At 46.0% G+C, this 25,558-nt stretch overlaps 1 protein-coding gene across 1 annotated transcript in view; it reads left to right on the top strand.

The window, feature by feature from the left end:
• cad (carbamoyl-phosphate synthetase 2, aspartate transcarbamylase, and dihydroorotase) overlaps positions 1 to 25,558 on the top strand; it is a 51,343-nt gene that overhangs the window by 2,682 nt on the left and 23,103 nt on the right. The window contains 20 exon segments of the mRNA XM_079753913.1: positions 63 to 192; positions 15,369 to 15,511; positions 15,595 to 15,736; positions 15,943 to 16,114; positions 18,498 to 18,683; positions 19,315 to 19,424; positions 19,801 to 19,943; positions 20,256 to 20,387; positions 20,523 to 20,756; positions 21,825 to 22,046; positions 22,226 to 22,414; positions 22,615 to 22,739; positions 22,840 to 22,973; positions 23,315 to 23,427; positions 24,062 to 24,226; positions 24,379 to 24,464; positions 24,578 to 24,824; positions 24,925 to 25,023; positions 25,125 to 25,393; positions 25,395 to 25,434. Of these exon segments, the coding sequence (XP_079610039.1) occupies positions 63 to 192; positions 15,369 to 15,511; positions 15,595 to 15,736; positions 15,943 to 16,114; positions 18,498 to 18,683; positions 19,315 to 19,424; positions 19,801 to 19,943; positions 20,256 to 20,387; positions 20,523 to 20,756; positions 21,825 to 22,046; positions 22,226 to 22,414; positions 22,615 to 22,739; positions 22,840 to 22,973; positions 23,315 to 23,427; positions 24,062 to 24,226; positions 24,379 to 24,464; positions 24,578 to 24,824; positions 24,925 to 25,023; positions 25,125 to 25,393; positions 25,395 to 25,434 (3,081 nt within the window).

Raw genomic sequence — 25,558 nt, 5'->3', positions numbered from 1 at the left:
GCTGATCTTCTATGGATAAAAATCCATACTGGTGACCATGATACATCTATCGTCCTTCTCAGTGGTTTGAGTCGTCCAGGATCCACGCAGCAGCTCTGATAGTGGGGGAGCTGAGCTGGTGTCCCAGTCACTGGAATTCAGCCATGTCTCTGGACCAGTGGCTCAGAGAACAAGGCATCCCTGGACTAGAAGGTAAGTTGGGCTGCAACCAATGAAACTAGCAACTAGCTTGTAGTTCCTCTAACGGCCTATAGGGTTTCACTGTAGAGCCTAGCATGCAATGGCGCCTACCTCAGGTCAACATTGGGGGGTCATAAATATTTTGTTCAAATGTGTTCCACCAAGAAGTAGGCTTTATCACTTCTTCAAGGTCCTGCTTTCAGAATTTGGGGTTCAGAACAGTAGTTCATAAAGTATTCACATATTATTTGTTTTTTGGTGGCCTGTTTTAACATTTAGTTTCTAGTCTAGTAGGGATGTCCCCGACTCAGTTTTCTGCGTCGAATCAGATCTGCCCTTTCAGTCCAGAGATTCGACTATTCGGCGGCCGTGCAGGGCCGGTCTTTTGGAGGTTTAAAAAATGAGTTTTCTTTCTATTAAGACTCTGTTTTGGTAGGCTATAGGCCTTTTATATATGCTTGCGCGTTGCGCTCATTACGTTCTCACCTGAACAGTTTTCTGTCAATCAAACTCGTCGGAATTGTAGCCAACTTATTCCTGTCGGGTTTTAATTAGGCTCCTGCCCATAATGCGGTCTGAAGAGGCACAATTGTGTCTATTTCAGCGCACGTCGTGCCGCATCAGTCCTTCTAAAATATATTCTAATAATATAATTATTATATTAGTATAATTATTATACTTTTAGTCTTATTTTAGAATTATCCATGACTATTGTCTAGCTTTAGTCTACTTTTTAATAATGCAATTCTATTTAACTCAGTCAATATAGTATAAGTACCTAGTAGTATAGACAAAACCAACATTTATTTTAGCCAAACCCATTTCACAATTCAAACAAGGTACTCATTATTATGTTATTGTTTCCTTTTATGCTGCGTTCAAACCAAAAGACCCATTTGTCGCCCGTTCGCGTTGTCGCTAGCGATGGGATTTATGACTCTTTGCAGGGAGCCGGATCTTGAGGAGCCGTTCTTTTCAAAGAGCCGTTCAAAAGACTGGCTCATTCATTTATTTTTAAGAAGCTAGCCTAGTGGTAACCCTTTTTATCTGGGAAATAATCACTGGGAGGAATGATAGGGTAAAATTTGGATCAGAATTATTCAGACTTAGACATCGGATATCTGAGTTTGATATATTGTAAATATTGATTATAATTTATTTTAACATGTGTGGATTAGATTTTAATGTCTGATCTGCATTCATTGTAAACATTCCACAAGGTGGTGCTATATCCCTCTGCTTTGACACTGAGATCAGTATTTTGGATCTTTGTATACAATGTGTCGAAGTGTAAATACAGCTCTTTTCACTTCTTCATCATGTTCACCTTTTTAATTGTACCACAATAAAAACTAAGCAGACAATGAACAATGAACTTCCATGCAAAATATAATTGACAAAAAATATATTAAAATAGAAAAACTTTTACAAAACAAGTTTCTTTCAAGTATAACACTGCAGAGGACTCCTGAACTGTCCTTTGTAAAGTTAGTGCAAATCTTAGTAAAGAATATTTTTAGAATGAGATGCTGCTGCGGTTTCTTTGGCTCATAGTTGCAGTACTCTGCCTTCGACGCAGACGCACTCACGTGAAACAAACAAACGCGTTTCCACCACGAGTGCACTCTGCACGCTCTCGTCTCAGTGGAGGAGGAGGAGCTTGTGTGCGCATGCTGTGAACGAGACAGCGATAAAAGAAAAGAACAAAGAAGAAAAAGAACGGCTCACCACTGCGACTCGGTTCCCATCCCAACGTGAACGTGCTCGCCCGTGCCAGGCAAAAGTGTCGCGCTTCAAATAAAATCTTGTCGCGGGTTTTCTCTAGCAAAAAATGTGCCCGATTAGCGTGACTTTGTATGGAATCGTGTCGCCCCTTCGCCTTTGGTGTGAACGCACAGTTAGACTCAAGAATACATCCATTCCAGACACGGAAGACGCAAAACAACGTATTTATTTTCCCAACCAAAAATTTTAACAGATATAACAGCACTACAAATGGTTTGGAACTTAGGGAGATGTAATGGGATGGGAAGCACTGGCTGCATACAGTGGAATCCATTGACAGAAAAGAACAGACATACAGACAGTACTGAACCACACCTGCAAACTTGTCGCTTTTCGGCGACAATCGCCGTTCTCTTGGACAATTGGGTCATTCACGTGAATCGCGTAGAATCAGAGTTCTTTTTTGGGGGGGGGGGGTGTGGGGAAGGCTGTCCATCATATGAAACATTATTGGATAATTGTTATAATTGACATTTCTCTGGGCCAATCGGAATCTCAGCACTTGCTTCAGAACCTTGAAGTACACAGCTCCAACTGAGCTTTTGGATGAGACGTCTGGCTACCGCGCGAGTCTGATGGAAACTCTTAACGTCGATTTGTAGTAGGGGTGTAGGCCTACGGTATAGAAAGTACACCAGTCTGAATTTGCGCTACGGTATAGATTTTGACGTTACCGTGAGACCGGTGTGACCGGTAGACAGTGTTGTGTGTAACGCGTAACAAAGTCAGTAATGCGTTAATACAGTAACCTAACTACTTTTTCATGTAAAAAGTAAAGTTACGCACAACTACTGAAAAATATGGTAACGAAACATAGTTCCTTTTACAATTCGGCGCCACGTTACTTTTCCCAGGGACAGATTTGACAGCGAAACTGCCTTCTCAGGCTGTATGCTATTGCGCAAGCACGCAGGCGCGCAGCAAGCGCTCCTGCGTGCTTGCGTAATAGTCTCATTCCACACCGTACGAGACAGACGCTGGTAGCGTGAAGCTGTCTCTGCAATCAGTCATTGCTTCCGCAGGCATTTTGAAAGCCAGTCCTTGCGACAAAATGCCAGCAGTGGCCTGAGATAAAAAACGCCGTCACTGTTTACCTGTGTAAGGACATGGTTCCCTTTCAAAATGTCGATAGAAAGGGCTTTAAAGAGATGGTCAAAACACGCGATCCCAGGTACGCGTTACCTGCCCGCACACACTTCAGCCAAATTGAGATGCCAAAACTATACGGCAAGGTCTGCAAGCAAGTGGAGAAACAAATCCATACTATTAAACATGAGTGTTTCTCAGAGATGGAAGTAACTAACTTTTTTATGCAGTTTAGTTGCCTTACTAGTATTTTACACCTTCAGAGGCATTTATATCTAAATTAGAAGATAAAATTAACATACCGTGATATAATACGTTACCGTCTATGCCTCAAATCATACCGTGATATACATTTTAGTCCATACCGTACAGCCCTAATTTGAAGGAACTATCTTGTGTTAAATTTGAGGTAAGTCAAGCTTTTTGGAGCAAAAACAACAGCTATTTGTTTGCTTGATTCAACTAACGTTAGCTACCGCTTTTTCGATGTGATATCATTTAAAATAATATTGTTCTTTTAGGACCAAGTCAACGCCAAGTACTGCACGAACGTAGACCTTGCATAAAGTTAATGCATTCTAACAACATAGGGCTATTTAGATAAATAATCTGGTAGATTTCAGTATAATAAAGGCTACATTTTGCATCCAAGTCTGTCATTTGAAATCTTTCCATTGTATCGTGTGCTACAACCTCCGTAATGAATATTCATGCTAAATCACGCCCAGGGCAGCACAGAATTCGAGTAGCCGTATATCTCGAAACACCGATCAGTCCTTGGACGGATGATTCCTCCCCCCCCCCCCGCCCCCGACACTGTCACCTTTTTTACTCTGAGGAGTTTGCAGGTCTGCTGAACAAAAAAACGCAACTACATCAACTGTAACCTCCTGGATGTGTTTAAGACTGGTAGTCACAAACCAAAAAAAAACCTGTCCAGTACGCATAGCTCTATGGCTGTTAACACTGTGGGTTTGACTCTGAACTTACCTGAATATAAAAGGTTGAAGTTATGAAAGGTTGCTTATCAAAATGGTTGATTGTGTGTGTCTGTGGGTGTTCAGGCCAGCCATCGCCTCCTACTTAGGCTTGTTTACTTTGAGGAAAGCACTTTTTTCCATAATGGTCCTAGCCCTGTTCCTGCGTCCACAGGAGAGGTAACCAGTTACACTGAAGACCCTCTCTGTGAAGTCCTGAGAGACTGGCATCGACAGGAAGTCCAAGGCCAGAGGTTTAAGTGTTGGAAACACAGTGGAACAACACTGTGGAGTTAACCAATACTCAATGCCAGACTCCTCAACCTCAGCACTTGTAGCAGTAGTCTGGTGGGACTCGGACTCGGACTCCTTCTTTATATTTTAAAATCTCTTGCCTAATGATTGTTGACTTGGGCATCTTGGGCCTTGATGGACGATTGGCACTGAAGAACTTAAATCTACGCCGTTTTGGGGGGTTGACTCTGGAGCCTCTGTACCCTCATTTGTGACTTGCTCATAATCGGACAACTGCTCTTCTTGTATTTGCACTCTTTGTGCTACAAGATGAGCAATGTGGTCCTCTGCCTTTCTGACTAGATTCTGTACTTCGTTGTCATCATTTTCCAGAAGGGTTTCAGCTACATAAGGGTCCACAAAGCATGCTGCTGCAGGAAGTGGTGAGAAGTTGTCAACTGTTGTGTTAAGAAACACACTATTGGCAAGTGAGATCTCCGACAGGTGGTTTTTGAGATCCAGGAGTGCTGGCACAAGAAGGGAAAGTGATTGAGTGTCACTTTCAAGTGACTTGGTGTGCTCCGCAAATGGCAGAAGAAGGTCTCTCAGCATCCCACTCACTGGGCTGCAGGCTGTCCCAGCCCATTGACTCAGCCACAGCTGTGAGGTGCTCCTTGACTTTAAGACAGCTTAACACCATAGCAAAGCAACTTGACCACCTGGTAGGACAGTCTTTTATCAGAACCAGAGCACACTTTTGCAGCAGCTGCTCTGTGGCGACTGATGACTTCCTTAACTTGTTCACCAAGTGCCTCTTTCTCCAAAAGCCTTCGGATTGGGGGTTCCTTCTGATCATATTCACTACAAGCTGTACTGTGTGAACAACGCATAGGCTCCTCTTTATGGCTCTGTAGTCGTGTGTATATATATATATAGAAACATTAAAATAACAAATGTATATATTTAACCATTTTAGCCCTTATATTATTGAACCAAATGAGATAATTCTAGTCGTTAACTTTCTATATTATTTAGTTTGTATGTATATGAAACTAAATCATGAAGTTTCATAAATGCTGAATGAATTTATAGCATAATTTCATACACAGAATTACCTGTCATCCTCCCTTCCCTGATGCTCATATTCACCATTGGCATCGTCGTGCTCCGCCTTTGAGTCCTCTTCAGAAGTTGTGGCGCTTGCAACTTCTGCATGTGTTTGGAACGAAGCCACCATATTGATGCCATTGTCAGTAATCGTTGTGAGGACCTTCTCTCTGGGGATCCCCCATTCTTCCATTGACTCCTCTTCAAGTGTACTAATCGACTCTGCGGTGTGAGGGTGAACCATCTCCTTCAGGTTCAGGAGTATGTGTTCAGCCGTGTTGTCCTCAGGGTTGAAGTAACAGGTGCTGACTCCCAGGAAGGATGCTGTAAACCCCTTTTTAGTCCAAATATCCAACCCTGTAGTTATTCTGCGTGCTGTGGCCAGGTTTTGTCTGATCTTTTCTTTTTTCTTTGTCAATTTTAAGTTAAAAATTGCAAGTCTTTTTGGCACTTTTAACTTTTTGTCCATCTTCAACAATCCGTGCTGGGACTCCTGTGCGACCTATCCACTGCGCTATCCCCTCTTTGGTATGTTGCTCTGGGGAGTTCTTGTTGTACATCCTTGTGGCAAAGAAATCCTGAGCACTAGTTAACTTGTCCATCTTCCTGGGCGGGACTTGCTTCACTGATGCTCTTTCTGGAATCTAGCACAGGAATAGATACAATGTCAGGACAGACGCAGCCTCTGGAAAATCAAACTGTTGTAAATGTGGAAGGGGGTCCGGGTCACTCTGGCCGGGTCAGAGTGTGTGTGAGCCGGAGGCAGAGCGGGAGAGAGATAAGCAGAGTAATGAAATAGCAGCCGGCAGGCGTGGTTCGAAACAGCTGTGCATCTAAAGCTTACGTCTAAAGCTAAGTAAAGTTACGTTAATGTCTTGACTTACCTCGATTTCATGATGGAATGCCTTGAGATGTCTCTTGAGGTTTGTGGTGTTTTTTCCTGTGATTTTGTGGCCGCATTTCTCCCCTTTTTCCACAACACATTCCATTATCTTTTCCAGTTCTATGCAATGAAAGTGTGTCCAAATGTCGTCTCTTCTTTTTCTCCCAAAGACTATCCCCGGCTGACCGGCCATCTTTCCCTTTCTCTGTGTCAGATTTAACTTTGTTTCTCAAGTTTTCGTAAAATTTTGTCTTCTGCATCTAAATAATGCCGCGATGAGTGACGTCGCCTGCGTCTGCGTATTGTTACCTGATGCAACCCCAAAAAATAAACGAGACGAAATAACGTTATAACTAGTCAATAAAAATTATTTTATAATTTTTATTGACTAATTTTTATTGACGACTTAGTCAACGAAAATTAAGAGGCATTTTAGCAGTTTTATTTTGTAAAATGCATTAAGTCCCGTTTTTATTCGTCAACAATATTGCATTATGTATTTAATTATACTTATTGTCACATGACCAACATTTACGTTGCGTCCCGTCTCGTTTTCCTCATGTGATAAAGGTTCAGTGACGACAATATTTAGTCATAATTTTCGTTGACAAAAGCAATACTAGTTGCAACCAAATTTGCTTTTGTTAATCATTTGTTGATCTTCAATTAAAATCCAAGCTTAAAAAATATATATATTTTTTATTTATAAAAAAAAAATGATTTTATCGATTATCTGGTTTGGTTTGAAAAAATCGATTTTTATTTTTAGGCCAAATCGCACAGCACTAATCTCGGCATATGTTAACTTTTCAAATGGCATCTTGAAAGGCAAGGTGTGTTGTGGCCATTACAATGCACGTGAATTGCCTCTTCTTGTATGTTCTTGACCCACGGTTGTAAACTCGAACTGCTCCCTGACATATTCGACTTGTCAATCATTTGGCACTCTGCCAACCATTGGTATGTCAGGAATGTTGCCTGGGATGCATTAGAACGATTGGAGGGGGAGGTTGAGGGGGGAAAGTGGCAGGGTGCCATCGCAGAGCAGCGCAGTGTTCTATGGCAGAGCAGCACAGCTTTCTATTGCTCAGCGTAGCGTTCAATTGCTCAGCGTAGAATTCAATTGCTCAGCGTAGCGTTCAATTGCTCAGCGTAGCGTTCAATTGCTCAGCGTAGCGTTCAATCGCTCAGCGTAGCGTTCAATCGCTTAGCATAGAGTTCAATTGCTCAGCGTAGCGTTCAATCACTCAGCATACTGTTCTATCGCTCAGCGCTCAGTGTAGCGTTCTACTAAACAGCGCTGAGTTCTATTATGCAGCACAGTATTCTATCGCTCAGCGCAGCATTCTATCGCCCTTGCTTTATTTAAAGGGACAGACAACGAAAACATGCCGGTTCACTTCCTTTCAATATTGAGGGTTTTTTGCACCCCCATCCTTATCTTTGGGGTTCAAGAAACCTTGTGCCCCCCAGAGATGGCGCCAGTGCTAGCATGTATTACCTATGATTAGAGCTGTCAATCTGTCCTCTATAATCCCAGTCACATTACTTTACTTATGGTTCTTAATATTCTAATTAGGGGTCGTGCGAAAAACTTAGGAACCCTATTGTATTCGTTAGTAAAAAAAATTGGAAGGCATGTAGAACTCGTAAAATAAGCAAGGAAATCAAAACATTGGCCAGAATAACACACAGGTGGCACTATAACAAGGCCTGGAAGTTCAGCATTTATACAGGCTGCCATTACCACTAGGAAGGTGCAATATGCATGAAACATGCTGCACCATTCGTCATGATGAACAACTTTCAAATGACAACCCATATAGTCAGACCATTTGGATATAGAGCAGTGACCACAACTTGACCAAAGGCCAACAGTCAAACTGATTTGGTGCCGGAGCTGGTAAAAGCTGCAAACTTGGCACCAGTGTTGGAAGTAACTTTTACTAGTAGTGTTTGCTTGTTACTCGTTACTTCTTAAAAAAGTAATGTTAATTTACTTAGTAAGCCTCTATTGAAAGTAACTTTAAGTTATTTGTTACTCTTAAGTTACTTTTATGTTGCTCGACTTTGGGCAGAACCCCATAACTGTTTCTAAATATGTAGGCCTACATAAAGTTCTACCATGGACGACATAAGTTATTTATTTTGTGCTCTTTATTATTAAAAAAATGCCACATACAGCCCTCAACACCACCACTCAAGCCCTATGAAACAATATCAAATAACTTAGCCTCGATACATCCTATGGGCATATAGGTGAACACAAAATGCATTAGGGCTTATTTTATTGTTGCATATATAACTCTTCTTTAGATACCTGGTTAAATTGAAGTTTTAGCTGCTTATTTGGGCTTGGACTCGACATATCATGATTTCCTCTGGGATCTTGAGGTGCAAGCTTCATGTTAGCATGTTTTCCTTTCAAATGCTTGGTGAGGTTGGCAGTTGAGGTGACAGCAGTGGTCAAAAGTTTCTGGCCAGGGCACAGTGTACACCTCTCACACGCATTCAGCCCCTTAGTTTCAACGAGTTTGATATAATGGGAATACCTCCATCCCTCAAAAGTTAGTGTTGGCTGCTGCCCTGATCGCTCTTCAAGCTGATGGCCTATGTTGCGTACCGTGTGGTAACACATTACTTTGTAACGCATTACATACAACACTGCTCTGCACACATGTACCAGGTGACTGTAGGACTAAATGAAGGTGCATTCATAGCAATAAGGTTAAAGACGGCTTTTTAAAGGGAAATGTATGATGATTAAACAGCTCTAATATTGCGTCAAAAACATGTAGGCTCAGCTGTCGAACATTGCTACGTATAGCCATGCCAAAATTCAAGTCTATATCGTGAAAAAAAATAAATATATATATATATATATATTGGATAGATAATCTAATCTGCCCTTGGCGGTCTACATGTCGTGTAGTGGTATTGCGTCGGACTCATGGCCATGGGGTTTTGGGTCAAGTCCAACCTCCACCAATCATCTGTGAGACATGGCGTGTCACCACATAATGTTTACCCCCATGTATTCATTATGTATGCATACTAGTCATACAGTAGGACGTCATAGTTGCTTGCAGCTATGTTTATCTTCAAACTTTTAATTATCAGCCTATACATATTTATTATCTGCCTTTACACTGTAATACAGAGGCATATGCATTGCCAGTGCCGCTATCAGCATGCGGTTGTCAAACAGTCCGTTGACTAGAGGGTATTCTACCAATAAACATTTCTTTCTAGCTAAGTAATGATAATGGTAGGCACAAAATTTAATTATGTAACGTCACCTCTCGACTGCGTTAATATATTTAGCCGAATATTTCGTAGACATCATAGACACTGTACAAGTTGTAGGAAATTTGAAGGAAACGGCCTATTTACTATTTTCTCAAGGGTTCTTACTGCATCCATGCTGGTAAACTACAACCGTTGACCAGTGTGTCCCCTCTAATGGTACATGACCGCTGTGCCAACAAGGACCCCCACAGGCCCAAAACAAATTTATTAAATTATTGTTCAACAAATGATTAAAAAACACCGCAGCCCGGGAACCACGGGCACCGCGGCCCGGGCAACACGGGCACCGCGAACACCGATCGCGCCCAGAGGCCTAATTAGGCCTATATAGTTTGTATTTGAAATGCAACAGTCTTTTCGAGGAGACTACGCTCAGAGCAGCTGGAACTGAACAACAGCAAGAGGAAGGAGGAAAACAGGCTGAAGCAAAATGTGTTATTTTTTTCTTGCCATCGACCATGTTTGATTGTGTTGTGTTGGTTATTTAACTGTTAACCCGCGAACTTGAGTTATGTTTATCAGCGTTACTATAGAGATCATGACGATAGCTGATGTAACGGGAAGGAGGGCCCCCCACTGTCAGGGTGGGTGTAGGGGCCCCCCACTGCCAGGGTGGGTGTAGGGGCCCCCCACTGCCAGGGTGGGTGTAGGGGCCCCCCACTGTCAGGGTGGGTGTAGGGGCCCCCCACTGCCAGGGTGGGTGTAGGGGCCCCCCACTGTCAGGGTGGGTGTAGGGGCCCCCCACTGCCAGGGTGGGTGTAGGGGCCCCCCACTGCCAGGGTGGGTGTAGGGGCCCCCCACTGCCAGGGTGGGTGTAGGGGCCCCCCACTGTCAGGGTGGGGGTAGGTGCCCCCCACTGCCAGGGTGGGTGTAGGGGCCCCCCACTGTCAGGGTGGGTGTAGGGGCCCCCCACTGTCAGGGTGGGTGTAGGGGGCCCCCACTGCCAGGGTGGGTGTAGGGGGCCCCCACTGCCAGGGTGGGTGTAGGGGGCCCCCACTGCCAGGGTGGGTGTAGGGGGGCCCCCACTGCCAGGGTGGGTGTAGGGGCCCCCCACTGTCAGGGTGGGGGTAGGTGCCCCCACCGCGCTGCCTGTATGACCACTGTTACACTGTGCATAGACAGTGAATAGTTGCTGAGACTGTAGAGGGGTTAGAAACCAATGAATGCAAATAGGCTATTTATTTCAGGTAGCCTATTTTTTTCACCCAAAAAATTTGAAAACCATCAAAGTTTAAAATCCCCCCCCAAAAAATGAAAAAAATAAACCTGTTCCCAGCGCCCCCCTAGGTTGTGCGAATGCCCCCCAGGGGGCGATACCGTCCCCGTTGAGAAACCATGGCCTATATGCACCTAGCAGCGGCTGTACGTAGCAGCGGCGCTGAAATATGACCGCCGCTGCTGAATTTCTTTTTTTTAATGAGAGGAGAGCTTCAGCTTATCTCTTTAAAATTCAATTGTTATATTATTTTGCGCTATGCGCTATGATTTTACTGTATATGGTGGTTGTTGATTTTTGTTTTTGTTAAATTAATGTGAATAATTGTTTTAAAGATTATACTTGTAATATGTTCAATCTCTCCATATTTCCCCTGCTCATTACTGTGCACAAATGTACTGTATGTACACCCTTCTGTTGCCGGCAGACACATAGAAACCTCCCGGCAGGGTGCGCTTTGCGAGCACAAAAAAAACATTTCACCTCCGCTGCTGCAACTCCATCCTAGGGGAAACACTGATATCATATAATGTATATTGTCACGGCCTAAAGCTGTGTGCGCCTCCAGACGATATTATGAATCTCAAACGACTGCGTCGGTTTCTCCGAAGTCTCTGGTTCTTCCACGACCACATCAATCTGAAGTAGACTGAACCATGTCATGGAGGAGAAAGGGATTGTTGACCACGATTGTCTCCCGCCGGAGCCTCGCTACCGAGGGACCACCGCCTCGGCAGCGGGCAGCGCTAGGGCAACACAGCCTCCTGCAGCGCCGAGGCGGTGGTCCCTCGGCAGCGGGGAGCGGGGCTCAAGCGGGAGACATTCCCGGGCAACAATCCCTTTCTCCTCCATGTCGTGGTTCATGTACTTCAGGGAGTGAAAGCCAAAGTTCCTTTCCTATAATTCCTTCTCAACCATGGCTGAGATAACCCCCACTACAAGTCTCGTTGTGGAAATACCAGAGACGACATGTTATGCGCCATTACACCAACAGCAGAACGGTTATCCAAATAAAAAAGAAGTTTACAACACTTGCGTTACAATCCTGGAGCTTTATCTAAACTAGAAAATGCATTTCCTGCAGAAAATGCGGTGAGTGCTGTGGAACAAAGTGAGGTAGAAAAGATTTTTCAATAAAGCCACATAGATTAAGACATAAAGAAACGTTAAATGGCTTTTTAATTTAGTTACGTCTTAAACAGTTGGGAGGAAGGCTCTGCCGTCCTCCCATTGACTCCCATGTTAAAAAGATCATATTTTTGAAGTAGAATATCTTAAAAAGTATAAAATATTAAAAGAATCTGAAAAGAAGTCCGCGACTCCAAGCTATTCTGAATATTTAAAAATTTGGTGAAAAATTGAGGAAGGAGATAGGTCCCAAAGTTTGTAGAGAATAAGAAAGAAAGAATAAAACTTATGAAGAACAATAGTTGAGGGCTGCATGCAGCAGTCACCTAATTATATCATATAATGCATAGATATCTATATCATATAATACATATTATCATGGCCAAAAGCTGTGTGCGCCTCCAGACGATATTATCAATCACAAACGACAGCGTCGGGTTCTCAGACGTCTGTTTCTTCCACTTCCACATCAATCTGAAGTAGACTGATCTGTGCACTGCCCGCTGGCAACAATCCCTTTCTCCTCCATGTCGCAGTTCATGTATTTCAGGGAGTCAAAGCCAAAGTTCCTCTCCCCCAATTCCTTCTCAACCATGGCTGACATAACCCCAACTACAGTCTCGTTGTGGAAATACCAGAGACGTCAAAGAACCGACGTGTTTTGCGCCAAAACACCAACAGCAGAACGGTTATCCAAATAACAAAGAAGTGTACAACACTTGCGTTACAGTGTGTGTAATCACACAAACACATGTGGCGCTCGCAAGGTCGTAGCTCATTGTCTCATTGGCAGGCCAAATTCTCTGGGCGGGCAAGGCAGAGAAAGGGGAGGTAACTTGGCCCCTTATGACGACATACGGGGCCACATTCCAAATCAGCGCGCCTGAGCTTCAATTTTTTCAAAGGCGAGCAGGATACCTAATGCTCGTTTTACACCGAACGCAAGTTTTAGCCACTGGGAGACCATAGGCAGCAGGGATTCAAATTAACATAGTCCCGGGGACGTAATTAATTGTCATCGGGAGGATCAATATTCTCTCTCGGGTCGACCTCGGGACGAAGAGAATTTTATGGGCACTGACTTCATTTTTCTGTTTAAGTGTTAACGGGTTCGTGGTCGGTGGAAAAAACTTATGTGAAAAGGTAAATGGAAAAATGACTGAGCTTCGTTCATTCGGCTGGCGAGCTCACGTTTGTGTTCTTCAGTGAGACGCAGAGACTGCTTGCAACAATGGTGACGGCCTTTTTACACTGCCAAGCCGGTTCGGTCGCAGCTTGGCACGCCCGGCGATTTCACCGTCACCTGGGTAAAACTGAGGGGGTAAAATCTGTAATGTCATCCGTACCCGCTGCCTAATATCAATATCCAACCGAAGCATTGTTTTTTGAATTGATACCCGCACCCGCCCGATCTTCAGGTGACCAGACGTCCCGATTTTGAGTTGCGTCATATAATGATCATATTTCAAATTGATTAATTGTTTTAGTGCCAGTGAAACAAGAAATAACGTAACCTTTAAAACTGACATTGTGTTTCTAGGTTAAATGTTGACATTGTTAGGCTCTGCAACGTCCGAATTGGTGTGGCTATCTGAAGGTGTGCAGTTGTATTGCAACAGTTTTGATTTGGATACCTTCCTTCTATTATTTGTATTATGAGTTTATTTGTCAGGGACAATGCAGCGCACATTATTACATACATAATTATCACAGTCAATGCAGTCAATTTAATTTTTAGATTTTTTGTAGTTTTTAAAACAAATCTAGATATATTTTTTAACAACACTGCTTTAACCTGTAGCCCTTTGAGATCTTCGGATGAAAAGGGCACTATAAATGAAAGAAAACAAAAAGAAATGCTACAACAATGTGTGTAGATGTGTGACATTGAAGGTTTCTAGCCAGTTGGCCAGTTTGTAACCCCAGTCACTGGTCAGGCCTTTCTAAAGAAGATCATCCAAATATACTAAACTACATAGTGAGAGTTACAGTGCTGTAGCATGTATCAAGATCCACGTTTCACAGATGACCACATTACATGAGCCCCCCCCTACACCCACCCTGACAGTGGGGCCCCCCTATACCCACCCTGACAGTGGGGGCCCCTAAACCCACCCTGACAGTGGGGGCCCCCTACACCCACCCTGACAGTGGGGCCCCCCTAAACCCACCCTGACAGTGGGGGCCCCCTACACCCACCCTGACAGTGGGGGCCCCCTATACCCACCCTGACAGTGGGGGCCCCCTACACCCACCCTGACAGTGGGGGCCCCCTACACCCACCCTGACAGTGGGGCCCCCCTATACCCACCCTGACAGTGGGGGGCCCCCTACACCCACCCTGACAGTGGGGGCCCCCTACACCCACCCTGACAGTGGGGGCCCCCTACACCCACCCTGACAGTGGGGGGCCCCTACACCCACCCTGACAGTGGGGGCCCCCTACACCCACCCTGACAGTGGGGGGCCCCTACACCCACCCTGACAGTGGGGGCCCCCTACACCCACCCGGACAGTGGGGGCCCCCTACACCCACCCTGACAGTGGGGGGCCCCTACACCCACCCTGACAGTGGGGGGGCCCCTACACCCACCCTGACAGTGGGGGCCCCCTACACCCACCCTGACAGTGGGGGCCCCTACACCCACTCTGACAGTGGGGGCCCCCTACACCCACTCTGACAGTGGGGGCCCCCCTACCCCCACCCTGACAGTGGGGGCCCTGGGCCACTAAGACTTATCATAATCCGTATATAACCATAATACTATTCACTGCAGTACTTCCCTCCTGGCTGCAGTAGAAGTGAATGCTCTGAGTACGTAGGAGCATAGTCTGGTCTTCACTATACAGGCTGAGCATTACATCCGTCTTTCTACCGCCGTGATTATTGTGCAGTGTTTCCCTCATCACTGTATGGTTGAGGCCTTAACAACAATAGGGCCCCCCCTTGACTACAATGTATAAAAAATATATATATATATATATATATATATATATATATATATATATATATATATATATATATATATATATATATATATATATATATTTTATATTTATTATCTATTAACAAAGTACAAAACTCTCGTAGGGAAAGAAAACATACTTCCATCAGGTATAGGTATTAAAAATAAAGATGAAAACGGAGACCCGCCCCCCCGCTCCTTGACCACCTCATTTTCCCCGAGAAAATGACCACCCTGAGACATTTTCTGCGGGAAAATGTCTCAGGGTGTGGGAATATGCTGCGTCACGGCTGATGTAGATAGTTTTTAATGTGCGTAAGAAGAAAAAAAAGGTGTGTGTGTGTGTGTGTGTGAGCTTGTTTAAGAACTTAGATGGCTCCCCCAGCCTTCACCACTATGTAAAAGTTATCGGTTGGGTTCACAGTCCAAAAGGACCAGAGGTTAAATGGGTATAGCTGTGGCTGATCCGTGGCCATTGCGATGTTATCCCACCTCAGGAGTGGACACCCGCTGCCTGACCAAGAGGATCCGGGAGAAGGGGACCCTGCTGGGCAGGCTGGTGATGGACAGCACCTCTGAGGCCAGCGTTCCCATGGACAACCCTGACCAGAGAAACCTGGTCAGGGAGGTCTCTATGAAGGTCACTCCCTCACTCCCTCACTCTCACTGTCCATCTCCCTCTCTCGCCCTCTCTTAAACATGATTTGTGTACATGATCTCCAGGTTCCTCGCGTGTTCAACGCAGAGGGCCGTCTGCGCATCACGGCGGTGGACTGCGGCATCAAGTACAACCAGATTCGCTGCCTGGCCGAGCGGGGGGCCTGCGTCACTGTGGTGCCCTGGGACCACCCTCTGGACAGTGCAGGTCAGCAGCTCACAGCCATCCCAGGCCGATCCGTTAGATTGACCTGGAGATCAGTTATGTCAAAGTCAGATAAGTGACTGCGTGAGGTTCATTGTTTTGTGATCCCCATTGATGTCATTAAATGTGGAACAGCTCAAAGATGAACTGGTAATGACCAGTGATCAGCACAGTCCCCCACTCACCATCCATGTTTAATTCCATTGTAGATTTTGACGGGCTGTTCATCAGCAACGGGCCGGGCGACCCCCAGTTCTGCCAGGCCACCATAGAGAACTTGAGGAAGGTGGTGTGTGTCGAGCACCCCAAGCCTGTGTTCGGTATCTGCCTGGGACACCAGCTGCTCTCCCTGGTCATCGGTGCCAAGACCTTCAAGATGAAGTCAGCACCCTTCTCTCACTTACACCAACACGATATAATGCAACACTATGGGCTGAAATCCCACTGTTATGCAGATGACACTCAGATTTACATTCACATCCAACCTGCCCACATATTATCTTTATCCAACCTGGTCTGCTGCTTAAACGCCATTAATTGGATGACTCAAATCTTCCTCAAACTCAATCAAGATAAAACTGAAGCTATTCTGATTTCCACCCCTAACATTTTGAAAAAATTATCTCATCTATTATCTATTATCTATTATTATTATTATTATTATTATTATTATTATTATTATTATTATTATTATTATCATCTATTATTATCATCTATTATCTATCCCCGGCTATTTTACCACCTCACATCTGGGTGTAATACTGGACTCCACTCTCTCGTTCGATTCACACATAAATATCACCAAAAAGCCTTCTTTCATCTAAACTGCACCTCCAAACTCTGCCCCTCCGTAAACTCAACTGAAATTCTGCTGCAAGACTACTACCCACATCTGGCCCTTGGGTCACATCACTCCCATCCTCCAGCAGTTGCATCGGCTCCCTGTCCACTACCACATTCAATTCCAACTTTTTCTCATTGTCTATAAATCACTTCATAATCTGGCCCCATCCTATCTATCAAACCTCCCTACTCCACACCGGAAATCCTGCACCCTTCGCTCTTTAGATGCCTGTTACTTAGCAGTCCCCACGTCTCGGCTTCGCTCCACGGGTGACAGGGCTTCAGTGTGGCAGGCCCAAAGCTGTGTAATGCCCTGCCACTCGTGATGCGCCAAAGCACAACCTTATTTACTTTTAAAACACAGTTAAAAACATATCTTTTTAGTTCAGCTTTCCTTTCCGCCTCCTGATTTCTACTGCTTCACTGCCATGATAATTTTTTACTTCTCATCCCTTCATCTTGTGTACACTTTATGCCCTATGTTTTGTTTGTTTCCCCTCTGAGTATTTCTTTGTGTTTTTCCCTTTGTACCTTGCATCCATGTCCATCGTGTCGCAATCTCTGCCCTGTATGCTTGCTATCTCACTGTCCCTGTCTGACTGTGATATGTCTATAGTGTCAGTGTCTTATTGCTTGACTATATGTAGTTTGTTTTGTCTTTTATGTATCTTATTTGTAAAGTGCCCTTGGATACCTTGAAAGGCACTTTTTTTAAATGTATTAGTGTATTAAGTGGAAATTAGCTTAAGGCAGATAACTCTTAATGAACAACATCATTAGGTATTCGTATAATATCTTGGATACCTATTGTATTTCTGAGAAATCATATTATTATTACCTATCTGTAATGGGTAATATTGACATGTCACTGCGATCAGGGAATAAGGGAAGTGGCTGAGGCAGGGCGCAGCATGTGGAATACCTATCAAGAGTACTTTGAATTATCTATGTACTTTCAAACTAGATAAAGATGTAAGCCCAGAGTCAGAAGGCCTGTGGAGTATTGTGCTGCGTCATAACACAGGGATAACGAAGCCCTTCACCTGACCGCTGCGCAGTATCTATATGAATGGTTGTAATTGGCTTTGGCTAAAAGCGTATGCTAGATGCCCTTAATGTAAACGTAGCAGCCCTCCTCAAACCCTCTTTCCCCACGCCTCCCAAGACACCAGAGCAATGTGCTGTGAATGTGAGGACCTCATCAGACAGCCCCAGGGCTCGTCCTCAGAGACTACCACCTCTTGTTATGAGAACCCGGGACACTGTTTGTGTGTGTGGCCTCCTGAAACAGTCTTGAAGAATGTTGCTGGGACTGTTATACAACTGCAAGGTCGCAAGGTGTGTTTTGTGAGAAAGGTCCCCCCCTTCTACAACTGCCACAATAAAACATTCACAGACATTATTGATGGGAAATAGCACTTGTCTGGAGTCACATGACAAGATTGCATGGTGTGTAGAAAAATGCCCTTAGTTTGTGAATGCCGTCATGCTGGACTAGATTGTGTGTGGGACATTTCGGCAGATGTGTGAACTTTCTCCTGCAGTTGGGACGGGAATAGGCAGGGACCTCAAGATATGATTTACAAAGTTTTTTGAGTGTCGATGCGATATGTTTTGTGATGTTCTCTAGTGCGATTCTGTCAATATTACGATGTTAGGATTCAATATTGAGTGTTGTCACGTATGGTTTAAAGTTGGGATCTGAGGTCTACAGATCTTTCGATGTCCTGTAGTATTTGAACGTGTTAATTCAGAAAGTTGATGCTGATTGACCATTAGCCAATATACTATATGGTCCTCTGTAGGACGGGACAATTAATCTATCTACGTGTTCCCCCTGTGGTCTGTACTACTGGCTGCAGTTCCATGGTTAACAGGTGTAATGGAGATGTAATGAGCCCCCCACCCCCTCCATCTTCAGGTATGGTAACAGAGGCCACAACCAGCCCTGTATCCACAAGGGCACCCAGCGCTGCTTCATCACCAGCCAGAACCACGGCTTCGCTGTGGACCCCCTGACCCTGCCCCTGGACTGGGACATCCTGTTCACCAACGCCAACGACCAGACCAGCGAGGGCATCGTGCATAACACACAGCCTCTCTTCAGGTACTGCGACATAGCACTGGCCCTCCCAAGAAGGTTCTTCAGGCACTGGGACACTTACCCAGACCAGTTGATCCTTCAGGTACTGGGACATAGCACTGGCCCTCCCAAGAAGGTTCTTCAGGCACTGGGACACTTACCCAGACCAGTTGATCCTTCAGGTACTGGGACATAGCACTAGCCCTCCCAAGAAGGTTCTTCAGGCACTGGGACACTTACCAAGACCAGTTGATTCTTCAGGCACTGGGACACTTACCCAGACCAGTTGATCCTTCAGGTACTGGGACATAGCACTAGCCCTCCCAAGAAGGTTCTTCAGGCACTGGGACACTTAACCAGACCAGTTGATTCTTCAGGTACTGGGACAGTCGGCACTAGCCTAGACCAGAGGTTATTTCCAGAAATGTTTACTTCCTCCTTTTTCTTCACATGACCACAGTGTTTGGATGTAATTCAACCTCAGAACAAACACTAATTTGTGGAAAACTTAAACTAGAAAAACAATTCCTTGAAAATCCTTTTTGTGAATGTTTAAAAATAGAATTCTTCTGCCTCTACATGAGTTTTGCGTTTGTTCTGTAACTTGTTTGCTGCTATAATAGATGTTCCTAGCGACCTCCTCTTTGTTTCCTAGTGTCCAGTTCCACCCAGAGCACATGGCCGGGCCCACCGACCTGGTGGGTCTGTTTGACGTCTTCATCGACACGGTCCGCGACCACAAGGAGGGACGGCCGGGAGCATCTGGTAACAAGTTCATGTTCACAACACATCAACAGAAATACGCACCTGGAATATTGGGTATATCAAAGTGTATTACTTTGTTTATCAAAAGTAAAATAGAATTCTTTGTTACTCTGATGACCAGGGAGGGTAAAGCACAGTGCTACGAAGCCAACCCTTCCCCTGTTTAATAGAAAATACAAAGGATAGAAGCAGTCGCAGTAGGTGCAATTCAAGACATTATGAATCAGGCAATACAATTACATTATTTAATACGTTTGCAACCACAAAAAGTTGAAACTGTGGTTATAAGGGAGAGGGAGGGAGGCAATCTAATCTGTAGCGGCACGAAGGTGCTGTTGTAACAGAGTTTCCTTTTGAAACCCTTCTTGTGTTCCAGTAAAGCAGAGGCTGACCGACCACCTGACCTTCAACGGGCCGCAGACGCCAGAGGACTTTGTCCGGCCCCGGAAGGTCCTGATTCTGGGCTCTGGGGGGCTCTCCATCGGCCAGGCCGGGGAGTTTGACTACTCCGGTTCCCAGGTAATGGTCTCACCCCGCTGCTCATGCGTCACATGACTGAGAGTTGTAGTGAATGGTAGTAACAATAAATTAAGGTTATTTACATTTTATTTTTTAATTGTCGATAAATAATCGACCCTTCTTGCATGTGCAAAATTGTATGTAGAGCTAGACGCATAGTTTAACCGGCCGTGCAAACGTGATTCAATTATTAAAGTTTTCTGATTGAGAACAACTCCCACAATGCTATTGTTGTGGCAGAACAGTTTTGTGTTAAATGTGCATTTGTTTCAAGTGTTTCCACAAATGTTTAATGATGTTCTCCTCTTCCAGGCGATCAAGGCGTTGAAGGAGGAGAACATTCAGACGGTGCTGATCAACCCCAACATCGCCACCGTGCAGACGTCTAAAGGACTTGCCGACAAGGTCTACTTCCTGCCAATCACTCCGGAGTACGTCACACAGGTGAGCCCGGCCTGTGATTGGCTGTTTGATCCGTTACATGATGGCCGCTACACAAAACGATTTGGGGATAATCGCAGGCTCGGGTCGTGCGTGCACTGCCCGCACAGTTCAATGACAGTTTAACCCCCCTCACAGGTGATAAAGAACGAGAGGCCGGACGGCGTCCTGCTGACGTTCGGCGGGCAGACAGCGCTGAACTGCGGCTGCGAGCTGACCAGGCGAGGGGTGCTGGAGAAGTATGCGGTGCGCGTGCTGGGGACGCCCGTGGCGTCCATCGAGATGACGGAGGACCGCAAGGTGTTTGTGGAGAAGATGGAGGAGATCAGTGAACACGTGGCCCCCAGCGAGGCGGCCCTCTCCGTGGAGCAGGTAGGGAGACCTGGTTGGTGGTGGTGACGGTTCTCCTAGGGCTGTTAGTCGGGGGCTCACTGGTCACGGTGAGAGAGCCTAAGCGTCCGGCTGCATCAGTGCGTCACTCGAATGCACGCACACGGTTTGAATAGAGAAAATGATGTGGTATTTATTTATTGTGTTGCCATATATTTAGTATTATTGCTGTTGCAATGGCTTAATGCGCTTTCCTGCTCTCTGTCCCTCCCCTTTCTCTCGCTCTCTCTCCCTGACTGTATATCTGTCTCCCTCCCGTCTCTCCCCCTGACTGTATATCTGTCTCCCTCCCGTCTCTCCCCCTGACTGTATATCTGTCTCCCTCCCGTCTCTCTCCCTGACTGTATATCTGTCCTTCCCTCAATGTCCTTGTGTGTATATCCCTCTCTCTCCCCGTGTGTCTCTCTCCCCGTGTGTCTCTCTCCCCGTGTGTCCCTCTCCCCGTGTGTCCCTCTCCCCGTGTGTCCCTCTCCCCGTGTGTCTCTCTCCCCGTGTGTCTCTCTCCCCGTGTGTCTCTCTCCCCGTGTGTCTCTCTCCCCGTGTGTCTCTCTCCCCGTGTGTCTCTCTCCCCGTGTGTCTCTCTCCCCGTGTGTCTCTCTCCCCGTGTGTCTCTCCGTGTCTCTCTCCGTGTCTCTCTCCGTGTGTCTCTCTCTCCGTGTCTCTCTCTCCGTGTCTCTCTCTGTGTGTCTCTCTCTGTGTGTCTCTCTCTGTGTGTCTCTCTCTCTCTGTGTCTCTCTCTGTGTCTCTCTCTCTGTGTCTCTCTCTCTGTCTCTCTCTCTGTGTCTCTCTCTCTGTGTCTCTCTCTCTGTGTCTCTCTCTCTGTGTCTCTCTCCGTGTGTCTCTCTCTCTGTGTCTCTCTCTCTGTGTCTCTCTCCGTGTGTCTCTCTCTCTGTGTCTCTCTCCGTGTGTCTCTCTCCGTTTGTCTCTCTCCCCCTGTGTCTCCCGGTGTCTCCCCCCCTGTGTCTCTCCCTCCCTGTGTCTCTCCCCCCCTGTGTCTCTCCCCCTGTGTCTCTCCGACCCTGTGTCTCCCCCTGTCTCCCCTCCTCCCAGGCGCTGGCGGCTGCTGAGCGGCTGGGTTACCCGGTGCTGGTGCGTTCAGCGTTTGCTCTCGGTGGACTGGGCTCCGGCTTCGCCAACAACGGCGAGGAACTTATCACGCTGGTCACAGCGGCTTTCGCCCACACTACACAGGTCCTAGTGGACAAGTCACTCAAAGGCTGGAAGGAGATAGAGTACGAGGTGGTCCGAGATGCCTACGACAACTGTATCACGGTAAGGTTTCCTTTTCTTGAATACAAAACATTACACATTTCTGTAAGAGGTGAAAAATCGAGATAAAATAAATGTCAGAAAATATTCATACCCATTTGCATGTTATGTTATCTCAGACCTAGGCATGCGATGTATGTAGTGCATGTATTTCATGTGTATGCGTTTGCTGCTGTTTGCAGGTGTGCAACATGGAGAACATCGACCCTCTGGGCATCCACACGGGAGAGTCCATCGTAGTGGCTCCAAGCCAGACGCTCAACGACTACGAGTACAACATGCTGAGGAACACGGCCATCAAGGTCATCCGACACCTGGGCATCGTGGGAGAGTGCAACATCCAGTACGCCCTCAACCCAGAGTCTGAGCAGGTGGGTAGAGGCTCACAGCAGCACCTGAGCTCTGGGTAGACGTGCAAACTGGGGGTGAAGGTTATCCTGGAGTTCAGTTCTTTACTCTTCCCTGGGAAAAATGAGGTGTTCCAGATGATTGCAACATGTTCTATCATGCGGGTGGACTGTATTACAGGTATGACCCGATAAATTACCACAGAACCTCTTTCCTTCTTCAGTACTACATCATTGAGGTGAATGCCCGTCTGTCTCGGAGCTCGGCGCTGGCCAGTAAGGCCACTGGCTATCCTCTGGCCTACGTGGCCGCTAAACTGGGCCTGGGAATTCCTCTCCCTCTACTGAAGTGAGTCTCTGAGCACAGGAACAAAACAAAACCATGCGTCTTTCTGTAGGGCTGTCGCAGGGTGTATAGCGTGATCATAAACCATGTTGTTCAACTCCAGGAACTCTGTCACCAACTCCACCACGGCTAACTTTGAGCCGAGTCTGGACTACTGCGTGGTGAAGGTCCCCCGCTGGGACCTAAGCAAGTTCCTCAGGGTGTCCACCAAGATAGGCAGCTCAATGAAGAGCGTGGGTAAGAGCCTCCCAGCCGGGGCCTCAAATGCATGTGGGTTTGAGATACTTGGGTTGTGATATTTGATAGTATGCGTTGTTTGAGGAAATGCTTATGGCAGCGTCTAGTGAAGCCCTGTGTATACAAATGTATGAACCACCCTTATGATTTGGACTCTTAATCACCACTAATGTTGAACGATGTGAGTGGAAGCCAATGTAAGTCAGGAGTGACTGGCTCCATCCTGGGGCCCCGGGGCCCAGAGAGTCGGTAACGATGCACCACGATCACTGGCCCTGCTCTTCGATGGCCGCCTCACACCGTGGCAGAGTGAACACTCCCACTGTCTTCTCGACCATCAGGTGAGGTCATGGCGATCGGCAGGCGCTTCGAGGAGGCCTTCCAGAAAGCACTGAGGATGGTGGACGAGAACTGTGTGGGCTTCGACCACACCATAAAGCCGGCTTCGGAGTCCGTAAGTCAAAGGGACAACATTATGGAACTCACTGCCAGGTCACTTGAAATTTATCCCTACATTTGATGCTTCAAAATAAACACAAAATTGTGGCAAATTCAGCAACAATCATGCTTGCATACTTAATTATTTTTACAATGTGATCTCTGCATGTCTTTTTATTTTTCCTTTTATTTAATTTCCATCTTTTTACTTTTTAACATTAATCTGTATTATTTTTAGCCCAAATATGGACAAGTGTCCTAAATTAGCTTTGGCTAGAAATACTATGATGCAAACATCGGATGACGCTTGTCTATGATTCTGTATCCGTCCCTATTCAAATAAACCTTAAATAAGAGGGATTAAAGGGTTGATGTATCATGTATTTTGCACTATTGTAACACGTGTTGTCGCTCATGTTTCATGTTACTTATCTATTGGAACGCTAAACATATCATGTATACTTGTATCATGTATACATGTATATATAACTGTTACTAACTTGTATTTCTGATTACATTTTGATGGTATTCTTGGTTCTATGCCTAACTTGCATGTTGCTTTAGATAAAAGCATCTGCTACATGACTTAAATAGTTGAATAAGCTAACCCCTCGACACATTGGGCTGTGGGCTGTGCTTCGACCTGACAGGAGCTGCAGATGCCGACGGACAAGCGGATCTTTGTGTTGGCATCAGCCCTGAAGGCCGGCTACACGGTGGACCACCTGTACGACCTGACCAAGATCGACCGCTGGTTCCTCAACAAGATGAAGAACATAGCTGACCATGAACGCCTGTTGGAGACCTACAACCAGGTAGCTCATGCCTACCTGGATTGGATTTTGACTCGTTTTAAAATACATTGTAGCATTACTTGCAGTATAAATGTACAACTTTTGGTTGTACATTCAAGCAGTGAATGTATGCATAAGACATAATGACAGTTATGTCGGCCTGTGTTTGTTAGGATGAGAGCACCATTCCCCAAGAGGTCATGCACAAAGCCAAGCAGCTGGGATTCTCTGACAAGCAGATAGCGATGGCTGTCCAGAGGTGTGTGTCTCTATCCTTCCCCCTCCTTAAATACCATGCTTCAAAGTTTCCACCTATTTCTGACCAATCCCGATCCCCCGTTCTGACCCACTGAGAGCTCTCTCTTCCTGCAGCACGGAACTGGCAGTGAGGAAGCTGCGTCACGATTGGTCGATACTGCCCGTGGTGAAGCAAATTGACACGGTGGCAGCCGAATGGCCCGCCCATACAAACTATCTGTACCTGACCTACAATGGCAGTGAGAGCGACGTGGCCTTCCAAGAGCCTCACGTCATGGTGCTTGGCTCCGGTGTGTACCGCATCGGCAGCAGTGTTGAGTTTGACTGGTGCGCAGTCGGCTGCATCACGGAGCTGCGCAAAGTGAGGCCTGCATCCACAGTCTGACTTCAATTATTTGTATCCAGAGGTTTGCTTGAATAACATGAAATTTAAAAAAATGTATCTCTGTGGTGAACTGTAGATGGGCTACAAGACGATTATGGTGAACTACAATCCAGAGACTGTAAGCACGGACTACGACATGTGCGACCGCCTTTACTTTGATGAGATCTCATTTGAGGTATGTCCTACAGCGTGTCCCCCTGAAGCCATCTATAGGTAGATCTCTATATGTGACGCGACGTGCATCATTGGTCATGCTCCTTCTACTGCCCACCCCAGGTAGTGATGGACATCTACGAGCTGGAGAACCCAGAGGGGGTGATCCTCTCAATGGGCGGCCAGCTGCCCAACAACATCGCCATGGCGCTGCACCGCCAGCAGTGCCGAATCCTGGGCACCACTCCAGAGTTCATTGACTCGGCCGAGAACCGCTTCAAGTTCTCACGCATGCTGGATACCATCGGCATCAGTCAACCACGCTGGAAGGAGCTCTCTGACACGGAGGTGTGTAGGTCGCTGCTGGATGGGGGTCTACTAGGAACCAAACATGGATTCCCTTGACTACTCGGACACTCTCGATGAGGATTTGGTTTAATGGAGCATGGGAGAGATGATCATAACAAACCCAGGTGCAAACTATGGACATTAATTAAAACTATGAAGAGAATCCCCTCCTGTTAGGTTCCTCCTCTCTCTCCAGTCTGCCAGGAGGT

The sequence above is a fragment of the Pollachius pollachius genome (genome assembly GCF_949987615.1).
Source record: "Pollachius pollachius genome assembly, chromosome: 16".
NCBI classification, from domain to species: domain Eukaryota; kingdom Metazoa; phylum Chordata; class Actinopteri; order Gadiformes; family Gadidae; genus Pollachius; species Pollachius pollachius.
Note: the sequence above shows the minus strand (reverse complement) of the source record. Positions and strands in the feature narration are given on the sequence as shown.